This window comes from Dendrobium catenatum, unplaced genomic scaffold (genome assembly GCF_001605985.2).
Source record: "Dendrobium catenatum unplaced genomic scaffold, ASM160598v2 fragScaff_scaffold_1573, whole genome shotgun sequence".
Lineage (NCBI taxonomy): Eukaryota > Viridiplantae > Streptophyta > Magnoliopsida > Asparagales > Orchidaceae > Dendrobium > Dendrobium catenatum.
In genome coordinates this window covers 586,544-610,753 of record NW_021320035.1, presented here as the reverse complement: position 1 = coordinate 610,753, position 24,210 = coordinate 586,544, and the positions used below count along the sequence as shown (strand labels likewise).

At 35.4% G+C, this 24,210-nt stretch overlaps 1 protein-coding gene across 1 annotated transcript; it reads right to left on the bottom strand.

Moving 5' to 3' along the window:
* Positions 1 to 19,943: 19,943 nt before the first annotated feature.
* Positions 19,944 to 20,938, bottom strand: LOC110103193 (dof zinc finger protein DOF5.7). Its single transcript, XM_020831796.2, has one exon. It carries the CDS (start codon positions 20,861 to 20,863, stop codon positions 20,033 to 20,035), a length of 831 nt encoding a protein of 276 aa, XP_020687455.1. The 5' UTR covers positions 20,864 to 20,938; the 3' UTR covers positions 19,944 to 20,032.
* Between the last annotated feature and the right edge of the window lie 3,272 nt (positions 20,939 to 24,210).

Below are 24,210 nucleotides of genomic sequence, written 5' to 3'. Positions count from 1 at the left end.
AGGTGAGGGTCTCAAGTGGTGGTCCGGCGGAGCAACAACGTCAGGCGGTGGTCCGGCGGAGGTGAGGTCCTAAAGTGGTGGTCCAGTGGAAGTGAGGCGCCTCCGGCGGTGGTCCGACGAAGTTGAGGGCCTCCAGTGGTGGTTCGGCGAAGCTCTGACGGTGGTCCGGCGAAGCTCCGGCGGTGGACCGTCGATGGTCCGGCGGTGGTCGAGGAGGAGCTTCTTCCTTCTCTTCTTCATTCTTCTCTTCTTGCTTCCCTCCCCTTTCAAGAGGAATGAGGGGTCTATTTATAGATTTCTAGAGTGTCATGACCTGTAAATAGGTGAGAGATCAAGGGTAAATGGGGAGTGGTTGGATGGACGGCCGATATTAAATCCCTTGATCATGCACCGTTCGTCAGACAATAGAAGGCCTTAATGATGTTGGAATTTGGTGATCTTGGGCTCGTTGGATTCGTCTCGTCGAGCCGCTCGATTCGACTATAAGCACGTCATGTTTGGAAACCGTTTGGTAACCCAAATTGTGGTTTGAACCTTCCAACAGCGCTTCAGATCCTTGATTTAATTTGTACTCATTTGGGCTCGGATTGAGTCGAATTTAGTGTCATTGGGTTCGTATTTCCGAGACGCTTAGTTCGACTATAAGTTTGCTGAAATTGGAGTTCGGATGGTTCCGATTTTTATTTTTGAAGTTTTCAACTTGATTTTGCATTGAGATTCGTGCTCGCTCAAGATAGTTTTTTGAGGAGGTATCATATATATATGTAAGTATGTAACAATGTAATCATTTGAGTTCATTTCATAGAAGTTTGTTAGCTTTTGATTGAGAATTAAAGAAATGAGAGTGTCTCATAGATCTTGAAGATATTTTGGAAGAGAGGAGTGTCATCCCTTTGGATTAATTAACGGGAGAAATTATTTTGTGTGGATGAATGATACAACTCTATGTTTGGAGATGATTCAGCAGTACCGAGTCTGGTTCCAAACAAAGTGGTGATGTGGCGCATTATAGTTGATCTCCGGATGGCGTTCGACTTCGGCACATAATTATTTTTGAGTTAACGGGGGGAAGGGGTAGGTGGAGTCAACCATAATAACATTAGAGATAGCGAGCTTCAAAGTATTTGCAATGATTTAATAGTAATTAGGAAGCTTCTAAATAAATGCATATTTACTAGTAAATCAATTTGAGAGAAAGCATACAATTAATTGTTCTCAAATAATTCTTAGATAGGGTTGCTCATAGAATTAGTGGAAACAATGTTTTATAAGCTTTTTCCAAAAGTGTGAGATATATCAATTAGGAAGCTTCTAAATAAACGTATATTTACTAATAAATCAATTACATTACTGGAAAATCATCCATTGCTAGTGGAATTTTTCGACGAATTTCCGACAATTTTCCGACTGAATATAATGAAATATTTATAACTGATTTTATGACATATTTTCTAGTTGCTTTTCCGACGGTAGTTATTAAAATACATTTTTTTTTGTAGTGGAGTGGTTGGGTGTTTAATTAATGACTTTCCTAAAGTGTAGAGTTAAAATCTCACAGACAAGCGGCGCTCGGGCCCAGGCAAAACTCTGTCTCTCACTTAGCCGGAAATGTCTGAATGTGTCGAAAAATTCCGCTAGTATATGAGTGATTTTTCTATAGTGTTAGTAAAGAGGCATGAGGTTGTTCTCTTGTAATGCCTAGATAAATTTGCTCATAAAGTTAGTGGAAATGTTAATGATGGAAGGGAGACCAAGGCTCCCTTTATCTTTGGGTCAATAAAGAGGGATTTATTATTATTTTAGGGTCCCTATATAGAATTAAGGTGGTGCCAATCCGAATAATGTAAAAGAGATTTTTTTTTTTTTAATGAAAAACCTATATAAGGAATAAGCCACTATGCCTAGATCATTTGCAATGATTCACTAAATAATTATAGATATAAAAATATGCTATCCTTTTTTCAATTAAAAAATATGAGATTACATAATTGTAAATAATTATTTGACTATTATTATAGGAATCATATAAATAAGATGTTTACAAGTGAGTAGCTGAAGTCCATTAATGAATTAGATGTTAGTAGTCGTATGATTATAAGTATGTAAGATTTGGAAGCCGTTTGGTCTTTTAATTAATGTTCTTGAGTTTCCAATATATTTCAAGTATTTGATTTGAGCTTATTTAGAGTCAAATCAGATAACTCAGGGTATTAATGAGTTCATCCTATTGAGAAGTTCAGTTCAATTAAAATTTGAAAATATTATTGAAGTTCAAGTGATCTTGAATTTAATTCTAAATAATGTTAATTTAAATATTATCTTTAGATTAAATTTTAGGATATATTTCAACTTGCTTATTCTTTTTATCAATTTTTTTTATATATTGTAATTTTTTTGCTATTTTAAAAATCAATTTATTTGATTTTATTTGCCTTTGTTAAGCTATCCGCATAGGCATTTGCGGTGGATGGCGGGTCGAGCGAAGGTTATTAGTAATTTAGGGTACAATATTCCTAATAGACTAATTTTAAACTGATGAATCATTATGTTAATGCTTTATCAATCAAGCATAAATCTGAATACTATCTATAGATTAGACACTTTCAAAATGAAATTCAAGACAATATGAATTCTAATTTCAGCAAAATTATACTTAGGTTGATCGTCTCACTGAGACAATCTGCTATCAAAAGAGGTTCGATCCTAACCCAAATGAGCTCAACAACTTGATCATATGCTATCGCTATCAACATAGCCACATGTGATCGTCTATAGCCTCACATACAATGTGGATATAAATTATAACTAATGACAAGCACTAGTTGAAGCATTTGAAATTGGCCAGAAAATATAGTAATTTTTTTTCATATTTTTCAAAGAAAAATTATATTCGGGTGTATTAAATATGATGGCAAGATATTAAATTCTCTTTCTAGCTCAATAAATTTGCTAGCATATAATAAAATAATATATATAATTTTATAATTTATTAAAAAAGAGTTATGATTCCACCAAAATTAATCAAATAATTCATAGGTAAAAAAGTTTTAACTTAGCATCTATAATAAAATTATTTTACTTTGATTTTTTTTTTATTTATAAAATCTTAAATTCAAATAAATCAAATAAGTTTATACAGAAAAAAAAATCAAAGATTGATCATTATAAAATTAAATATAAACTAAATCCAATCCAATCCAATTTAACTTACGCCCCAACTTCCACGTGACGCTAGATTTAACACTAAACTTCAACCATACGATTGACATTTATAATCTGATCGCCTTCTGGGACGAGTTAGCCCACTGTACTCAACTCAAATTCTAGTGAAATCTTTTCAACTGGGCTAGGCACCTTGATTTTTCCCCTTTTCAGGATTTTCCATGTAAAAAATCTTGTGTTCTCTGTGTATGAGCTGGATATCTGTGCAATGCTAAGTTGTAAAATTACAACTCTATCGCCGCGTATATTCTAGACTGCAACAAGTACAAAAAATTTTGTGCTAAAAATGACTTTAAGAAGCAATAAAACAGATGTATCAAACAAAATTTTAATCTAAATTTCACTAGAAATAAGTATTATATTCAAATCAACTTTGAATTCAATTAAAATCATCTCTCGGGAGAAGAATGGCCCACAAAGCAGACCACATAGCCGGTTTTGAGGAGATTTTGATAAGACATCACTTAGGTGTGAAATTTATATCAAATAGGTTATATAGATTTTTCCCATGAAAAATCCTGAAAAGGGGAAAAATCAAGGTGCCTAGCCCAGTTGAAAAGATTTAACTAGAATTTGAGTTGAGTACAGTGGGCTAACTCGTCCCAGAAGGCGATCAGATTATAAATGTCAATCGTATGGTTGAAGTTTAGTGTTAAATCTAGCGTCACGTGGAAGTTGGGGCGTAAGTTAATAGTCCGACAGTGACTTGGCAGAATTCTGACGTCAGTTGATGGCCATGCGGAGTTTATGGCCTCAAGTGTTGGTCTGGAGGGGTTCAGGCCCTTAGGTGGTGTTCCAGCGAAGGTGAGGGCCTTAGGTAGTGGTCCGATGAGGGTGAGGGCTTCAGGTGGCGGTCTGATGAAGGTGAGGACCTCAAGTGGTGGTCTAGCGAAGGCGATGGCTTCAAGTAGTGGTTCGACAAAGGCAAGGGCCTTAGGTAGTGGTCTGGCGAAGGCGAGGGTCTCAGTTGGTGGTCCGGCGAAGGCAAAGGCCTTAGGTGGTGGTTCGACGAAGGCGAGGGCTTCAAGTAATGGTCCGGTGAAGGCGAGGGCCTCAAGTGATGGTCCGACGAAGGCAAGGGCCTTAGGTGGTGGTCCGACGAACTCAAGCGGTGGTCGAGGAGGAGCTTCTTCCTTCTCTTCCTTCTTCTCTTCTTGCTTTGGTCCCCATTTCAAGAGAAATGAGGAGTCTATTTATAGATTTTTGGAGTTGATTGGTCCTTAAATAGGTGGGAGATCAAGAGATCAAGGAATCCCTTGTTCATGGACCCTTCGTTAGACATTTGAAGGTCTTATTGATATCAAAATTTGGAGATCTTGGGCTCGTTGGATTCATTTCGTCGAGCCGCTCGATTCGACTATATGCACGTTATGTTTGGAAATCGTTTGGTAATCCAAATTGTGGTTCGAACCTTCTAACCGTGCTTCAGGTCCTCGATTTTGGACTCATTTGAGCTCTAATTGAGTCGAATTTGGTGTCGTTCGGTTCATATTTCCAATACGTTCTATTTGACTGTAAGTTTGTTGAAATCGGAGTTCGGATGGTCCCAATTTTAATTTTGGAAATTTCCAACTTGATTTTGTATCGAGATTCGTGCCCGATCAAGATAATTTTTTAATGACATATCATTACCAAAAATTTGCCTTAAAATGCAAAAAAAAAAGATGTCCCAAACGAAACCTAAGTTAAAGGTTTAGATAACTTTTTTATTAGTTTATAATAGTGCGTGTATGCAAATGCCAATGGAAGCATCATATGTCCAATAAGCAGCTTATTAAACACAATCTTCATAAGCATTGTCTTCTTAGGCGTTGTAGTAGTCTTCACCTAAAAATATGCCAATCTGATGCAGTTTTATGCAAAACGAAGTGAGCTGAATGCTTTAGGACCTTCCACGCAATCGTCTTGTGCATACTTGTTGGGAACTAATGAGTGTAGAGCCACCATGCCAATTATTGATGAAGATTATGAGATAATGAGCAATGGATAGCAAATCATTTGGATAGCAAATCATTATGACGTCCATAATATTGTTCAAAACTTCTGTAGTATGATTGCTGATATAGAACAAAGAATGGTTGCTGATAATGAGTTCACAACCATATGTCAAAAAAATTCATGAGTGGGATGAAGAAATAGCCTTTGATTAGGGTTCCATAGAGCTTTAAGCTACTTCCTAGTGTCAACACAAGATCCCATCTACATCTGCATCACATCTGACAAACATGCTTGTTTGGTTCGTGGATGCTAGAAAATTTTTCATGGTGAGCTGCATTGTCAATGTCTATGATTTTAAGTGAAGTGAATGCAATGTAAAGTTCAAAGATGATGGTGATGACGGCGCTGATTGATAGTAGCCAGTAATGAATGGTGGATGTGGTGGGCAGCGACAACAGGTGGGGGTGGTGTCCGCCGCCGGCCGGCAGTGGGTGGTGGAGGTTGTGGCTGGTGACGGGTGATGACGATTAAATAAGCTTGCTTGTGGTATAAATGATTCTCGTTCAAAACTGGACGAGTTTAATTTACCTAAAAATTGACTAAAATGGTTTACACTATATTACTTAATTTACTTTGCATTCTTACTTAATCCAACCAAATACTATTATTTTCAAAACCACTGTATTTGAAATATTTTAACCCTTTTTACTTCGAACCAAATAGCTCCTAAATAAAATTGGAGAATCAACTCATGTCGTATTCTAGCTCTTATAGATATAACGACTTTGTCAATTTTAAAAAAAAAATTATAACTATGATCTGGGTGACATCTTTCTTATTGTTTTATTATTCATATAGCAATCACAAATTTAAAATGTCTCATGTTGTTCTTCATAAACTTCTTCAATCAAAGTAACATTTAACAAAACTACTTTAACTTTCATTTGTTGAAATTTTTGTTTATAAATTGATAATAATATTATTAATACTTGAATGGACGTCATGAAGCATAAATAACAAAGTAATATATTTCCTCCTTTCAACTGAACCTTTTGTCAACAAATTTAACAGTAAAATTATGAGTTGAATGATTCGTATATTATAATTTTTTAAATTCAAAAAAAAAAAATTTACTAAAAAAATTTCTTAAAAAACACAAAAAATTATTCCGAACAAAATTTTAGATTTTCTTTGAGATAATTTTCTTGCTATTTTATTTTTTCGGACCGAAATCATATTACTGTTTGTTTCCTTTTGTTCACTATTTTTAATAAATTTTTGTTATAAAAATCATTTTTTTTTACAGTAACGTACTAAAAATTTATTTTTCTAATAACAAATTTATAATCACATTTAAAAAAAAAAATTTACGGACCTCCCAAATGAAAGGAATCTGTATGACATGACGATAAATCAACTATAAGTCAAATGTTAAAAAAAAAAAAAAAACTATAAGTAAAATGTTATTTGACATAATTAAATGCATTTCATTGTTAGTAAATTCTTTTCGAAGTGTTGAATCTCTATTAGTTTTGATTTATATGAATGAGTAATCTAACTTTTGCAATTCATTTTATTTATATTTTTTTATTTGATTTTTCATTAAAAATTGTTTATTTCTTAATTATCCATTTGAATATAATATTTTTAAAAATAATTTTCATTTTTTTGAAATTTTAACACGTAATATTTAATGTCAATACTCAATAATATAAAATTTTTAATAATATTTTCCACACAAAACTCCGCCATTTTCCCTCTGCAATTCAAGCAAAAAATTGCGTCTTCTTTCTTCCTCCCATGACCTCCACGGGATATAAAGAGTCTCGCGCCTTACTTTTTCCTCATACTCACTTTCACTGGGACGTTAATGTAGCAATGGCGCTCCAACTGGTAGCAATCCGGGAGGGAGTTTATCGGTCCCTGGCGCCGATCACCAAAACGGGCGCTTGTGACTCGTGAGCCCTTTCCTTCCGCTTGTTTTGTTGTTTTCATGATTCTTCTTTTGGCTTCTTTGGGGTTCAAGATCTCAATTTTTGTTCCATTGTGCATGTCGGCATGTAGCTAGGTTAAGTTTGCTTTCTGGTTAATTTTTCCATTGTGCACGTGAATCAGACTTGCTTTGTAAAAGGTATATTGCTTGCTGAACAAGAAAAAATAACCTAGGTAATAAGTGGTGTAGGGTTTGGTGCTCTGGAAGTAATTGGTTCTTGAATATGCAATGATTAGTTCCTAGATGGTGAGTTTTTTCATGATCAATGGCAGCATCTATATGATATTGTAATTACTATTGTAATTCATTTAAATATATTGTATGGATATGAGTGTTGGAAGATAATGAAGTCATTGTTCGATAAGTTGGGTTGGATCAAAATGAGAATGTTAGGATGGATGTTTGATGAAACTAAGAATGATATGTATTAGAGATTATTCCTCTTCGGACAATTCTTCTTGAAGTGTCCATCTTTGTGGCAATGATAGCATTTTTCTTGAGTTCTTGAATTTTGATCTTGATCTTTGTAGTGGTTTTTGCTAAATTTACGGTCTCTAATCTCCAATCTTCTTCTTTTCCTGCTTATCTCTGATTTGCACGGAATTTGTTTTGACATCAAGATTGATTTCACCTCAGTTATTATCTAGGTCTGTTTTCAATATAACATTGTATCCACTATTTGATTTTTCTCTTCAATCTTCACATCCGCATTCTTGAGATCTAATGTAATCTTATTGAATTCGTCCATGTGCCTCCTTAGATCCTTATATTCATCCATTTGGAGCGTGTACAACTGTTTCTTCAAGAACAAACTGTTTGCTAAAGATCCTTGCAAGAATAATTGTTGCGGGCTAGAATATACGTGGCGGAAGAGTCAGAATTTTACGCCTCAATGCTATACGAAAATCCAGCACACAAACAGAAAACACAATATTATTAATGTAGAAAATCCTAAAAGGGGAAAAACCACGAGGCTACGCTCAGTTGAAATGATTTCACTAGTGTTTGAGTATATTATAATTGATTGAATCGTCCTTGAGGACGATTAGATTATAATAATCAACCGTCTGATTGAAATCTGTGACAAACGGGAGTTAGGTGCAAGTCCGACGACATTTGGTCGGGCAAAAATCTGTCATCAGTTGGTGGTCTAGTGAAAGTGTGGGTGTCAGTTAGTGGTCCGGCGGAAGTCTGGGAGTCAGTCAGTGGTCCGACAAAAGTTTGGGAGTTAGTCGGTGGTCCAGCGGAAGTCAGGCGGAAGTCCGGCATCAGTCGATGGTCCGACCGAAGTCCGGATGTCAGTTGGTGGTCTGGCGTCAGTTGGTGGTCCAGCGGAAGTCCGGACATTAGTAGGTGGTCCGATGGAAGGTCGGGCATCAGACTGTGGTCCGGAAGAAGTCCGACGTCAGGAGGTGGTCCGGTGGAAGTCCGAAAGTCAGGCGATGGTCCGACGGAAGTACGGCGGTGGTTGAGGAGCTAGGTGGCAAGAACGATCTTTGATCTCTCTCATTGCTTCCTTGCTTGGGTCCCTTTTCATAAGAAGTGAGGGGTCTATTTTTAGATTTCTGAGAGTGGCATGACCAGTAAATAGGAGGTAGATCAAGGGTAAATTTGGAGTGGTTTGAATGGATGGTTGATGATGATTCGCTTGATCGTGGACTGTTTCTTGGATATTTGAATGTCTTAATAATATCATAATTTAGCAATCTTAGGTTCTTTGGATTCGTCTCATCGAGCCGCTTGATTCAGATATAAGCATGTCATGTTTGGAAACCGTTTGGTAATCCAAATTATGGTTTGAACCTTCCAAATGTGCTTCAGGATTTTGATTTGGACTCATTTGGGCTCGGATTGAGTCGAATTTGGTGTCATTGGGTATGTATTTCTGAGACGTTCAGTTTGATTATAAGTTTGTTGAAATCGGAGTTCAGACTTTCCCGATTTTAATTCTTGAAGTTCCAACTTGATTTTGTCTCGAGATTCGTGTTTTATCAAGATACTTTTTTTGATGATATATCAATAATGATTCAATCTTCTCTCACATTTTTATGGCCGTTTCTTCTTCACCAATTTCCTGCAGCTCCTCGTCACCAAGGGAAACCAGTATAGCACTGTGAGGTTACAACCGCATTTCTCTTGCTTTTACCCGATCAGTTAACTCCATGAAGCCTTCTCTGGAAATTGCCTCCGATAATCTTTGATGAACTAGTAATATTGAAGCCAACTGATAGCTAACGAACAAAGCGGCACCCCAGTGTGTGCTAGAAGCCAACTGCCCCAGCATATAGAAGATGCCAGAATCCGAAAACTCTACCAAATTGCTTAGCACAAAACTCTCGTCGTTGGAACTAAGTAAATGAGGAATTTTATTTAGCCACACACAAACTACATTATGTTTTACTATTTATACATCAATTGGAATCAAACAATGTAGAAAAATGATTATGGCTACACAAGATACCAAAGAAACTGCTAGTACAACGTACAGCTACAGGAAAAAGTAAAATAAAATTGGATCAAAACTGTTGGTTTTTGTGATCTAATTTTTATCAAGGTTTATGTTTTATGTTTTTTCTTTGATGTAAACCAGATTGGTTATTACTAGTCTTCTTTGGTTTCTCGTGTAGCCTTGGTTGCTACAAGGTTAGTTTCTCTATTCTAGTTTTCATTTATAAATACATGAATAAGCTGTAATAAAATTAGGCTGGATGAATACTGTTAGACCGGTCCATTGGACCGGTCCAGCCGGTCCATGCGGGACCGGCCCAGCTCAAACTGAGTGGAGAAATATCTCCCGCGGAGATGCCGAGCAAGCCGCACATCGTGCGGGAGCTTTTAGGAAGCATTTTTGAGGGTTTTGAGAGGGAAATTTGAATGTAGAGACTGTTTAGGGATTTCCTTTTGATTTGTATACATTAAATAGTTTGTTTTCCTAGGGTTTGGGCATCTTGAATTTGGCTGAAATTTGAGATCTATTAGATTTAGGTTTTCTTTGGGCTCTAGCGGCGTCTAGAGATTTGGGAGAGATCGATCCTCCTCTCGAATTGAGGATCAATTGTATCTTGCAATTTTATTCATTGTCTAGTGGAATACAAGTCTCGCTTTGAGTTTTCTTTCGGTTTTCCTCTTCTTATTGCTGTAAACAGCAGTTTTTATGTGATTTCCTGCGGTGGACAGCAGTCCAGCCATTGTTCTCGCTGTTTTTCCGAAGGTTGATAGAAAATACTTGAGATCTACAAGTATTTCCTATCAAATTGGTATCAAAGCACGTGTTTTTCGTGTTTCTAATGGGAGAGAATCTTCAGCATTTATATACTCTTGTTTCATATTTCTTTTGAGAGGATCTTCCATGTTGATATACTCATATTTCATATTTCTTTTGACAACTGGTATTTTGATTGTGCCGCATAATATAGTACATGCCAATGACTCTATTTTAAACTTGAAGAGTGGAAGAGAAAGGCTTTCATAGAAAAGAAATGTCCTAAAAATAGCTTCTTTAATGTGGAAGCCTACACAAATCGCTTAAATGGATGTACAAATTGAAGGCCGTCAAACAAATTGCTTCCTGGAATAGGAGAGAACTCTTAACACTTCCCACAAAATATCAAATAGCTAGTGCCAAAATTGATTTGCTCAGACATCAGAGCAACAATGGAGGGTAAGAAAAGAGATGCCGCCCACAATGAGGGCAAAGCCACTGGAGTCTAATTCCTTCTCGTCAGGAAAGCCTTCTTATCACACCTTTGATTAGGCATGAGTAAAATTCTCTCATATTATGATTTGAGCATTTTGTAACTAGCTTTCTCCATCCTAAAGCATAATTTTGTCAGGATTTTTATTGTTGAAGCAGAGCTACTTACAAAGGCTCTTAAAGCTAGTGGCTGAACATTGGAATCCATAGAAAGCAATGCAGACTAGAAAGTGATATTCCACAGGAACCGACCCAGCCGGCCCAAGTATACAGGAGGTGGGCTAAACCGCCTCCTTTGAATTCAAGTGGGCCCTCTAGGGCGGCAAGAGGAGAGGGGGGCGGGCGGCAAAAGCAAAGATGGCAATTGTTTGAATTAAGGGATTATGTATTAGGAAGTTTTATATTAGGAAATCATGAATTAGGAATTAATCGAATTAAGAAATTTTGTATTAGGAAGCATTTTTTGAGTAGTGGGGATTAAATAGCATGAGAGGCTAGGGTTAGGGCATGCTTTGATTTGCTTTCTCTTGTAGTTCCTTGGCATCTTGGGATCTAGATTCCTTGTCTAGAGATTGGGAGAGAACGATCTTCCTCTCGAATTGAGGATCGCTTGTATCTTGCTTTGTGTTTGTTTGGCTTTGATTCCCTTATTGCAATCCATCGTTTTGGGGCTGATTTCAGCTAGAATTTTGGATTATTCTCACTGTTTTCACCAATTAGTGATAGGTTTGCTTGCGAACTTAAGTATTTCCCTTAGGGTTACTTGCGAACTCAAGTATTTCCTATCAAAAAACTGACGCCACTGGAATTTAGAGATGACGCACCTTAGATCTAGGATTCAAGGCTACTACACTCGATGTCTCATAGTAGGCCTAAACGGTGGATAAGTTTCTTTTCTTCAGGGACTATAAAATCCTGCATATCCGCGTCGCATGGATAACGCCACTTCTATCTTTTCCCTTTGTGTGTTTTGAGTGTATAAGTTTATCTCTCTCCTCAAATGCCTTCGTGGGTTTAGGTATAACACTAAACCCACCTTAGATCTAGGATTAAAGGCTACTACACTCGATGTCTCGTAGTAGGCCTAAACGGTGGATAAGTTTCTTTTCTTCAGGGACTATAAAATCCTGCATATCCGCATCGCATGGATAACGCCACTTCCATCTTTTCCCTTTGTGTGTTTTGAGTGTATAAGTTTCTCTCTCCTATTTCAACATTTATTCTGGTGGGCAAACAAACTGTTTGCTGACCCCTCCATCTGCCCTAATGAGTGAGACTATTTAGATAAATGAGTTCACTGTTAATTGGATTCAAACGTCTGCAACGAATTTGACCTTGACCTCTACTTAATGCACAACGAAGAGAATGTCAGTGAAGTGCTTCCTAAAGCAGAAATTGTTTAGGGTACTTTAGAGTGTAGGAGGGTAGGAGACTATTTGATGTCAAAACAGGTTCAGGAAAAGCAATAAATAGTTGCATGGAAGGCTTTTGTACGACAGAAGGTTGATCAAGCGAAAAATAAAAAATGTGGTAGGTTGCAGTTGAAAGATATCTCTGCATCATCGATGCAGTAAATTCAGCCATCTTAATTGCCTAAGCTCTAGCGAGGTGCATGAACATATATGTTGGTGCTTATCAGATGCCTACTGCTCATATATCTTGCGAAATTAAGATGTAGTAGCTCTTTAACTCAGTTTTCCATGGAAAATGTTGCAAGCTCTTCAACTCTATTTTCTACAGAAAAAGTTAGAAGAAATCATGTTAAAGTTATGGTTGAATTTGGTGTCATTTTGATTGGAAATGCAACTGTAATTGAGGGGTCAACAAGTTATCTAGTGAGGAGATGGCAGACTTGATTTTTAAATGGAGTTAGTTTTATTTCTGTTTGATGTTTGCATCTCTCAAATTATGCAATATGCTAAGGGGTTGTTTGGTAGCACCCAGGATTTGATTTAGGTAGGATTTCGTAAATCCGCTAAATCCGGATTTCGGAAATCCTGAGTGACCTAAATCCTGAAAATTGTTTGGTAACATTCATGATAAATTCTATTAAATCTCGTGTGATTGTTTGGCTATAGAACGGATTTAACGAGCAACTCTTCCTCTCGAGCCAACAAATTACATAAATCTTGCAAAAATGCGATTTCGAAAATCTGGGATTTAGCACGAAAAGGTGGAATTTTTATCTACGGCGGCTTTTATTTGCCTTTAGATTTGGTTTTGCATTTTAGGCCGTTTGGCTGGATTTTATCTGATCCTTTTCACTAAGTCCAGTAGTTTTGTCACTCTACCAAGTTTTACTTTTGGTATAGTTTGTCTTTCGCAGGCGTTGCTTTTCACCATAGATCCCCAAGCCTGCATTTTGTATTTTTGCGTTTTGAGCATTTTTATATTCCGGTTAGGAGCTTTTCAATTGTAATATCTTTATTTTTGGTCTTAGTAGCTCTTCTGTAACGTTTAATTGCTTTTTCTTTTTATTAAAATGTGTTAGGGAAGTAAACCATGCAGCGAACATAAACAAGAAAGAGAAAATAAAGCGAAAAGAAAGTACGCTAGGATTTAACTTGGAAAAATTCAATACCGAGAAAAAATCATGGAGCCACAAAAAGTATAGATCTCTCTTCTCTCTCGCTCTCTCCTGATCTCTCTTCACCCTTCCACCGTTTACTACAAACAAAGAAATAAAAAAAACATCAAAAAATCACTAAAGGATGCAACCCTTACTGAAAAACAAGAAAACTATCAGCCTGTCTCGCAGCATCATGGCGCCAGAGTTGGAGCACCGCGACACTCAATTATCAGTCCCTTGTCTTCCTGATGAGCTCAACCAATATAATTAAGGTCCGACACAGCAGTGCAACTCGATTAATCGATCCAATCAGATTTCACACAAAACTAACAAATTCAGCCATTGCCTATTAATTTCTTGACAAAAAAAGTTATGAGCTCTAAGTCGCTAAAATGTGCATGTCTATCCCCAGCTTAGGGGAAATGTCCTGTTTAAAACATGCTAGTTTTGGGAGGGACCTAATTGGCCATTTGATTGTATTTATCGGCATAAGTTGGCTGAAGCTTAATTTAAGCCTTGTCATCAAACAATCACAGTGGCCTTACAGGAATGCTTCGTCCCTGTAAATTATTTTTGTCACGGTCATCTAAAGCGTGGAAGAGATGTTACCGTTTTATGACTGGAAACTAAATCAGTACTTTCTTTTTGGACATGGTGAAAGATGGAATGGTCCCCTTCAGATTTTTTTATTTTTTATTGTTTCAACCAGCGATTGAGCTCTAATTATTACATGCGGCGTCCGAATTCGTTCGGAGGCGAATCCGGACATGCCATATCACCCAGGGTCTGGTGCATCCGAGTGACGTGGCATGTTCGAATTCGCCTCCGAACGATCCGAACACCGCATGTTATAATCTCTCATGCGCTTGGGCCTAGTTGAACTGGTATTTGCATTTTTTATATATATGATGGGAAATGTTGGCCTTCGCAAAAGTCAGGTGATGAAGCCATTTAAGTTGTAGGATTCAGAGAAAAGGAAAAAATAGAATTTCAAAGTAAGAGGAGGTTCTTCATTTCATTAGTTTGATGCCTTAATTTTTGCCAAAGAGGGATATTTATAGTGATGCATAGCTCATAATAATTTGTTAAGCAACCTAATGGACTTAATAACCTATATGCTCATGACTCATGAAATTATCTTGTTACATTTACTCATCACATTATGGAGTTTTAGTTTGCACCAGCTCGGCTCGTGAGCTCGCTAGCCGGCTCAAATAATTATTAATTTTTTAAAAATAATTTTATTTTATTTATTAAATTTAAATATTTAAAAAATAATAAAAATCTTTTAAGTTTTATTTAAATGTTAAACATTGCATTTTTTTTTTCTAAATCCCGCCTAAGTTTTAAAATTTCTGCCAATGGCTTGCGAGCTGACTCGAGCTCAATTACAGTGGGATGAGCTCATGAAATAAAGCAGTTTTATAGTACAAAAATAAAAATTTGTCCCAAATGAAACCTTAGATTTAGGCTTCGTTTGGAACGACTTTTTTTGTTGCTTCTTAAAACAATTTTCTAATATAAAAATTTTATTTTATTTATTAAAAAACTGATTTAAGAAGCAACCAAAAATCCGTCCCAAACAAAGCCTTAATTTGGTATAGTTTTCTTATTGATTTTAGGCTTCCAAACACTTTTTGACAACTGCTTTTTTGTTACTTTAAATAATTATACTAAAAAATTGCTATTAAAAATAATAAGAAAACAATCTCAAACGAAGCTTTAATAGACTTGACTTTTATATAGTGCAAATCCATCGCATAAAAATTTGAAAATTAAATTTGTATTTTTTTTTTTTTAAGGGCTCATCTGAAAACAAGTAATCATGTGCACCAAAAGGAACTCATACGAGCTCATTAGAACAAGTAGGATAAATGGTAATTACAGTTTGCTAGAAACTCCTAGAAATAGAAAATACATGATTGAGAGAAGAGGAGGAAGAAGAAAAAATTCTGTGCAATGAGATTTTGTGCAATAAATAGTGGAAAAACAATACAAATCACATAAAGAACATGATGCAATTTACGTGGTTCGACAAAGATGCTTACGTCTATAAGGAGGGGATGATTTCACTATATTGGAGAAAAAGGTGTACAATTGGCTCTCCCACTCTTAATTACAATAGCTCTGAACCTCTATATATTGGTTTGAAACAAAAAAGTAATAAGGAAAGCCTAATCGATGCTCTAATCAATGCCAAAATTAAATATCATAATTAATGGAATAATTGGATCTCCTAATTAAAACCATGAAAATATTTTTTAATCAATGTTGAAGTAAATAGGGAACGATTTTCAAAATAATCTCCAAAATAATCTGGACATTATCTTTCACTTAAGGAGTGGAAGATGACAAAACAAACTTCAATATCAAAATGACTGCACAAGTATGGTTGCCTATGTACCCCCTCCCAAAGGGATCAAACTAAATGTAGTTCTTAAAGACAAATGGACAATTGGTCATGTAAAGACTTATCCAATCTGTAAACTAAGTCTTTTGAGGATTCATATATATCCAGGTGTATGTAGCATGTATATATCTTCTTGTAACTCCCAGTGTAAGAATACAGTTTTCACATCTAGTTGCTTTAGAATCGGATCATAGTGTGTTACAAGTGCTAAGAGAACACGAACCGAGGGAAACTTAACCACTGGGGAGAACATCTTATCATAATCATTCCCTTCCCTTTGAGCAAAGCATTTTGTCATCAACCTAGTCTTATATTACACATTAGCTCTATGATAACCTTCCTTTTTTGCATACACCCATTTGTACCTAATGACTTTCCTTCCTGGAGGAAGCTTCACCAACCTCTTAGTAACATTCTTCTAAAGATACTATATATCTTTATCTATAGCCATTTTCTAAAGATCACCATCTAGATTGTCAACTTCTTCTTTGTAGTGATTAGGAATTTCAACTTCCATGGTTGAAAGTGCAAATGCAATGTGATCCCTTAACCAACGCGACCCTCTGCCCGTGATGAGCGCTTCAGCACCACCTTTTGCAATCTGTGCGCACGTGATGCGCGCTTCTACTTTATTTTGCTCCAGCAACAAACAAATAGAACATTTGTTCCCAACAGACGAATAGAATCTTTGTTGAACTAGATCTCCAAGCCGCACATCATAAATCACATCTGAATCAAGCCCTTATACCAATTATTGTGGAAAAAACAACCGAAAAGCAATACAAATCACACAAAGAACACAAAATGGTTTATGTGGATCAACAAAGATACTTACATCAATAGAGAGGGGTCATATGATTTCACTATATTGAAGAAACAATATTACAATTGGCTCTCCCACTCTCAATTACAGCATCCATTAACCTCTATGTATAGGTTTGAAACAAAAATTAATAAGAAAAGCCTAATCAATGTCTTAATTAAATATCCTAATTAATGACATAATTGGATCTCCTAATTAAAGCCAATAAAACCTTTCCTAATCAATGTTAAAGTGAACATAAAAGGATTTTAATAACATGAGACTCGATTCATTTGATTGTTTATGCTAATAATTCTCAGTGAAGATTATTTACAAACAATATATAACCCATAAATTGTCTTATTAACCCTTAATACAAAATTAAGAGCCCAAATTGAGAGTGGATTATGCTTTATGATAAAAGTCATCTCCTGAGATACATAAGAAGTGTAGCACTTAAACATTCTACCATTTCTCAAATTTTTCGCCGGAAAATCACCGTTAAATTCTAAAGCCGCCAGAAAATGATAAATTTCCGTCAGAAAATACCGCCGGCAATAAGTACTTTTCATGTAGTGCAACATTATCGCCCCAAACTAAACCCCAAACTAAAAGCTGATGACAATAGTTGCTAGTTCTATCGATCTTGTTATTTGTTGGAACTGAATAGCAAACCCTTGCCTTAGAGCTGGCAATATGGTGTTGCTGACTTGATATTAAGAACTAGCAGCAGGCCTGCTGAGATCGTCTGAAAGTTTTTGCTTTATGGAATCTATGGCCAACATGGGCAAATTAATTAGATGAATGTGATGTCTATTAAATACCGGGCTTATTTACAAAATTTTAATTAAAATTTATATGACTAATTATATTTCTAATTAAATATAACCAATCATATTTTTATGAAAGGTTTTGACTTATTAAGAATATATACTAATGATCAAAAGGTCTAACCATTCGATTAAAATTTTAAAAATGATTAATGATTTAATTAAAACATCCAAAGTTTTAGAAAACATGATTAAAAACCCTAAACCTTAAAATTAAAAGTAACGTACTCCTGGCAAATCCAAAGATTTTGTACATATCTCCCAATATAAAGTAGTGTAAAGATGGCCCTTAGAATAGTTTTCATCCTGGGATGAAGCTTTGTTTTTCCTTACAGTTGTCTGGTTTGTTCTTCGCGGGAGGATTTGGTGAGCTCCTACCCAGCTATAAGAGAAGGCTAAAAGACATCTACATAGAGCAAGAGATTTCTAAGAAAATATATGCTCTTGCAGGTGCCAAAGCAAACAAAGAAGAACAGCCTGAGCATTAGCTTATTAAAGGACTAAAGATTGACGTTGGGATCATCAACTGCAAAACTTCAACAATTTTCTAGTAAAATATCCACATGAAAATGGAAACCCTAATATTTTTTTTCCAAGAAGATAGTATACTAATAAGATATCTATATTGGAAATTTCACACCAGATTATTACAAGGTAATTGTAATATATCCAGTAAATAGAGAACTAACATATGATCCCTGCAGTTATGGAGGAAGCAAAAGTTAAAAAAAATGCACTAATTGCTTAATTAATTATTTGGAGATGCTCAGCTCTGAACCTGCAAACAGAAAGATCGAAAACAACTTACCAAACAAAGCAGATCCTTATTTAGATGCCACCGTCCAACTCTTCTCTCTCTCTCTCTCTCTCTCTCTCTCTCTCTCTCTCTCTCTCTCTCTCGATTCTTTCATTGATTCATATACTGACAACCCTGCACCTCAATAACTTCTTAAGCACCACCGGTTTCCATATACTAGCAAATCAAGCTTTCCAGGAACTACATTACATGTAACGCTACGCCAAAAAATTCATTAAAAGTTGGCTAAGAAAGATTTTTGAAGGTAAAAAACTTAGGTGAGGATGAGTTTCATGACTAATTGATTTGCTTTTAAGAAATTAATTATCTAACATATTCATCGCATAAGACATTTTATTGATTTAAATTTCTTCAAGCTTAATTATAATAAAATTTTCAACTTAAATCTATTTATTAACAGTAACGGACATAATTAATTAAATTGGAGTGTTAGCAAATGAGTATCTCTAAGAATATTTTGATACTGATCTATGTAGGGATTTTTAAGCTTAATAACTAATCTGATAAGCATATGTAAAATTGTGGAAGTTCAACAATTCAATGAATTCAATGAGTTGAATATAAACCCATTCAAATATTAATTTCTTAGACAAGCTTAATTTTTAATTAACACAGCTATTAAAAAAATCTCAATAAAATATTCATTAAATGATAGCTCAATATCTCATTTTATAATTTCCTTTTCCTATTAAGTTTAAAAGTTAAATTTACTAATAATGAATAAAACATTATGAAATTATCTATTAAAAAGTGCTTAGTCAATTCATTAAAATTCAATTGAATTATATATATATATACAAACACACATAATAATGCTAGTGTATTGCTTTGATATTTATGAACACTATAAATAGATTCATATTTCGCTAATAATTCTAAATAAAAATTTATTAATATTACATAGATATATGGCTTTAGTTAGATTAAATAAAATTTTCATTAATATTTTAAATCTAATAAAAATAAATAAATATTCTTAAATAATATACATATTCGAGTTAAACATAATGAAAAGAGGATGTCTTAATGATAATTTAATGTTTAGTTTAGGACAACTTTAAGCCACTGTTCTTAAGAATTTTTTTTTCATAGAAAATTAATTTAAAAAACAGTAAAAAACTTTTACAGACGAAACTTAAGCTCCCGGACTATGAATCAAATAAAAACAATAGAGACGAGGAAAATAGTTAGTTCTAGATATTCAACTTGATTTTTATGCATAATGTTAAATTAATTTAATTTTAATTTTTAACTATAATACATTTTAGAAAGTATCATTATTATTTATAAATAAATATTATAAACTTAAAAATTTATAGTATACGACAAATAGAAATACTGATGGCTTTTAAAGTAAGGATAATTATAGACATGCAGCTGATGTACTAAAGGTAAAATCAGCTTCCTCTTGAGCCTCTTCGTTGTTACTGTTTTCAAGGCCATGAGAACTTTCTTTTTCAAAAGAGAAAGAGAACCCTAACTCCAAAGCAGAAAAAGTAAAAGAAATCGATTAAAAAACATAAAAGGAAGCAAGATACAAAAACAAAGAGATTTATAAAGCAAAACAAGAAAAAAATAACAAAAAGCATCTATCTATTGATCAGTCACTCTCTTTGAAGAAGAAGAAAAAAAAAACATTCCATCTCCCAATCCATCAACAAATTAAAGTACTAAAAACAACATATATATTTATATATTTATAAATGTATCAACTCACTTGAAAGTCTTGATTGAAAACTTTAAATAAATTTAATCAACTAAGGAAGAGCAGTGAAGTTATGCACATCACTCCAACCTGAAATCCCATTCCAATCACTTACAGAATTGGGGTTATTCATATCGACGTCAGTGTTGATAGGAGAAGGTGCTGGCATGGCAAAAGAACCATCAAGAAACCAAGCTGTCCCTGTTTCAGAACCCTTCCGGGACCCATTAGCACCAGAACTGTCACCAAAAATCTCACCTTTGTTGTTCTCTGCCATTCCAAAGCAGTTGGGCTCCACTACTTGGCTGTTCATGAAAGAGACAATGTTGTCCTTCTGAGCTAATTCTCCCCCAAACAAAAACTGCATCCTCTGCTGCTGAAGCCTCCAATGCAGGTCTTGGTTAATGGAACTCAGTGATTCGATCGAAGAAGCTATGCTGCCGTAATTGCTGTTTCTACCATTGTAACTGAAGCCCGCCATGGAGGCAGCTGTGTTAGCACCATAGGAGAAGGGTAGGAAGAGATCCATCGCGGTTTGCGTGAGTGCTTTGCCGGGCTCGGGGTTTAGGGGGAGAAGAGAGGAGGAAGATGAGGAAGCCGAGGAAGAAGAAGACTTCGATTTCCTATTTTTACGGCAACCCCCGCCGACCGGAACGTTGCGCAAGGCGCCGCCTTTAGTCCAGTAACGGCGACAGCTTTTGCAGAAATGGCGAGGCTGAGTGAGGCTGTAGTTATTATAGTAGCAGAATTTGGTGTTCGGTGAGTCACAGCGCGGGCATTTCAGGCCTTGTTCCGGCAGCCGAAGTCCGGCGGACGCGCCGGTTCCACCTCCCCCACAACCAGAGCTCTTCGTCGCAGCTGCTTTGGAATCAGAAGCCATCATACGATATACTCTCGATATATCGATCGATCTTTGGTTGGTGAGCAGTGTGTGGAATTTGAAGGCGTAGAGGTGATCAGAGGTGGACGGCTGAATTATATTTCGTGTAGGAAAGGGAAGAAGAGGCTGTAGGCTAATGAATTAATGGTTTCATGCATGGGCTTGAGAGGAAAAAGGGACGTTTTTCAATTGCAGCCTGTGATTGCAATCAAGTGGTGTGGGGAAGACGAAGGGAAATAATAATAAATATGGTTCAGTGGATGGTCTGGATTTGTTGGAATAAATAAGGACTCCATTGAAACACTATGATGAGAGAGAAGGAGAGATCGAAGGGGGGCCGGGATGGAGGAAGAGCAGAAGAGAAGGGATTCCTTAGCATCAAAAAGAGGAGGCAGCCGCTACAATGACAAGAGATAGGAGTAGGACTAAGGAGAGAAAGAGTTGAGACAGAAAACAAATGCACCTGAGCACTCTGACACGCCTCAATCTAAATTAGTAGAGAAGGGTATGGGTGGTGTGGTTATGTTTCTTTTAATCTATCCTCGCATCATCAGCATCAAGTACTGTCACAAGCTATTATTCATGTGCGTATAATCAAATGGAGATAAATCTTTCAATAATTAATTATCTTACTCTGCCTTTTAATGAATTTTAACATTAGAGAATAACTAGTAGAAGTAATTATATTTAATCCATCTCATGCTTTTTAAGCCTTCTACTTAATTAATAAACATTAAAAATGATCATAACATTAACAAACACTACAAGAAATTTATTGAATACATGTGGAAATTCTTGCGGTTAAACTATCGGTAATTAAGAATAAACTGATGATATTTCCGTCGGTTTTACATTTTCATGTCGGTATTTACTGACTATTTAACAATCATTTTTAAGTGAAAAATTTTCAGCCATTTTTAAAAGCTAGTTTCTACCGTGGGAAATGCTGCTGAAAAGAACGTTAAAAATAGCGCCCCCCCCCAAGATAATAAAGATATTTTATACTATGTTAAAATATAAATAAACAAAATAAAAAATGTCTACCTTTGTGAGTTTTCTGCAGTTCTTAAACTACCACAAATCAAATGATATGAAGACTTGCAAAAAATATTTAGAGCTCACTACCAAAAAATAGGCCTATGGCAGCACAATTTTTGACCTATCCCGACAGTTATAACAGCCACAATTTTATTTGCAGCGGTTTTAAAACCGCTGCACCCCCGCTGTAATTGCAATGCGTTGCAATACATTCCGCAGCGGTTTAAGGACCGGCGGGATAGATTTGATGAAATGCTGGATTTTGCAGCGGTTATACCCACAATTTTATTTGCAGCGATTTTCCATCTTGTTTTCCTCCCCCTCACCGTCGGCATCAGGACGGCAAGATTCAGCATCAGAATGGTAGGATTCTGCATCCGGATGGTGGCTTCGACAGTGGGGCTGGCTGATTCGGCGTGGATGATCATCGCGAGATAAATCGAGACAAAGGTATTGTATGAGTCGGCTAGGGCATCAAACGGAGGAGAAGTATATTGAGCGGCCTATTTAGCCAGCGGTTTGCAAACCGCTGTTACAAAATATTTGTATTACTTTAATTTTTTGAAAGTAAATATAGCAGCGATTTTAACTGCTGCCTATATTTATTTATAGCAGCGGTTTTAAAACTGCTGCGAAAACATGAACATTTTAGCAGTGTGTATGCTTTTTACCGATGATATTTTTGTTGTTGATAAGACTATAGGAAGTTGAAGGAAAACTTGAATCAGGGAGGTCAATCTTAGAGTTTAAAGGTTTTTGCTTGAGTAGATCTAAATTGAATGTATTGAGTGTAATTTTAGTACTAGTAATAGACCTAGTGAAGTGATTGTGAGTTTGGATGATCAAATCATTACTACGAGTACACGTTTTATATATCTTAGATCAATTGTTCAGAGTGATGGTGAAATAGAGGGGAAATTATCAGTAAAATTCAAGTTTGATGGTTGAAATAGAGGAATGCATCGAGCTTGTTGTGTGATAGAAAAGTCCCCCTCAAATTTTCTAATTCAATAATATATGGTGGTGAGACCTGCAATGCTTTATGGTAAGAATGTTGGCCATTAAAACAGAAGCATAATGCTAAATTAGGTGTTGCAGAGATGAGGATGCTCAGGTGGATGAGTAGATTTACCATTAGAGATAGAATACAAAATGAGCATATACATGAAAATGTTGGAGTAGCTCCAGTGGAAGATAAAATTAGAGAGAGTCGCTTTAAATGGTTTGGTCACATAAAACAATGGTCGTCGGAAACACCGACAGTTTTGACGGCCGGTACAACTGCCAATATTTGCGCCGGAATCTTCTGGAAATTTAGCTATGGTTTTGGGTCCAGTAATTTTCGACTGAAGTTGACGCCATGAAACAGCTGGAAAAAATTACCATCGGAAATTTGCTGCTGGAATACATTTTATACGTGGTTTATATTAGCGGTTTTTAAACCGCCTATAAATTCTAAAACCGCCGGAAAATTGATGTTCACCATCAGAAATTTTTCATCGGTAATGTAAGATTTTTCTCTAGTGAAAGTCATTCTAAAAGATCAAAATGTATGACTAATCACTCATTTGGTTGTTTATAACAAAATGTTAGTTCTCACTCATTTTTAAAGAAAGTTATCAATTTGAGAGCTTTTTTTAGAAGAATTACATATAAGGTCTAAAATTAATGCATATTTCTACTTACCTAGAATTAAATGAATGATCTATTAAATTTCTTTATTTTTAAAATAGAAAAATTTTGTTTGGGCAAAAACAAAAAACCCTTACCTAGAATTGTATGACTAAGACTTTGTTTGGGTTTGCTTTCTTACTGCTTATTTTCAGGTAAAAAATCAAGTTTGTATAAAAAGTTATTTTAAGAACCAGTAAGAAAGTCATTCCAAATAAAATATAATATATACTCTAAAAAAGTTTAGCCTAATTAACTCAAACTTTAATGTATTAGCCAAAAACAGTTAATTTGTTAGCAATATTAAATCTAACAAATGCCTTTTATTGTCAGTGCAAAAACATATGTAATTTTTTTAAATTAAAAATAAATAATTAATAATAACTCATCTAGATAAGGACAAGAAAGTTATGTCTAAAGGTTTAATCAATATTTCTCAAAGAAGACTAGCTTGCAACAAAGTGTCGTACTAGCAGAGAGGGTGATATACAATTTACTGAAAAATTAGTGAACTACTGTTCATCAACAATCATATAATTACCAAGCAATTAATGAAAATTCCATAAACACTACTACTTGATTAAAATTTAATGATGTAAGGCTATATTAACTAAAAACAATTCAGTTTCCTTTCAAAGTTC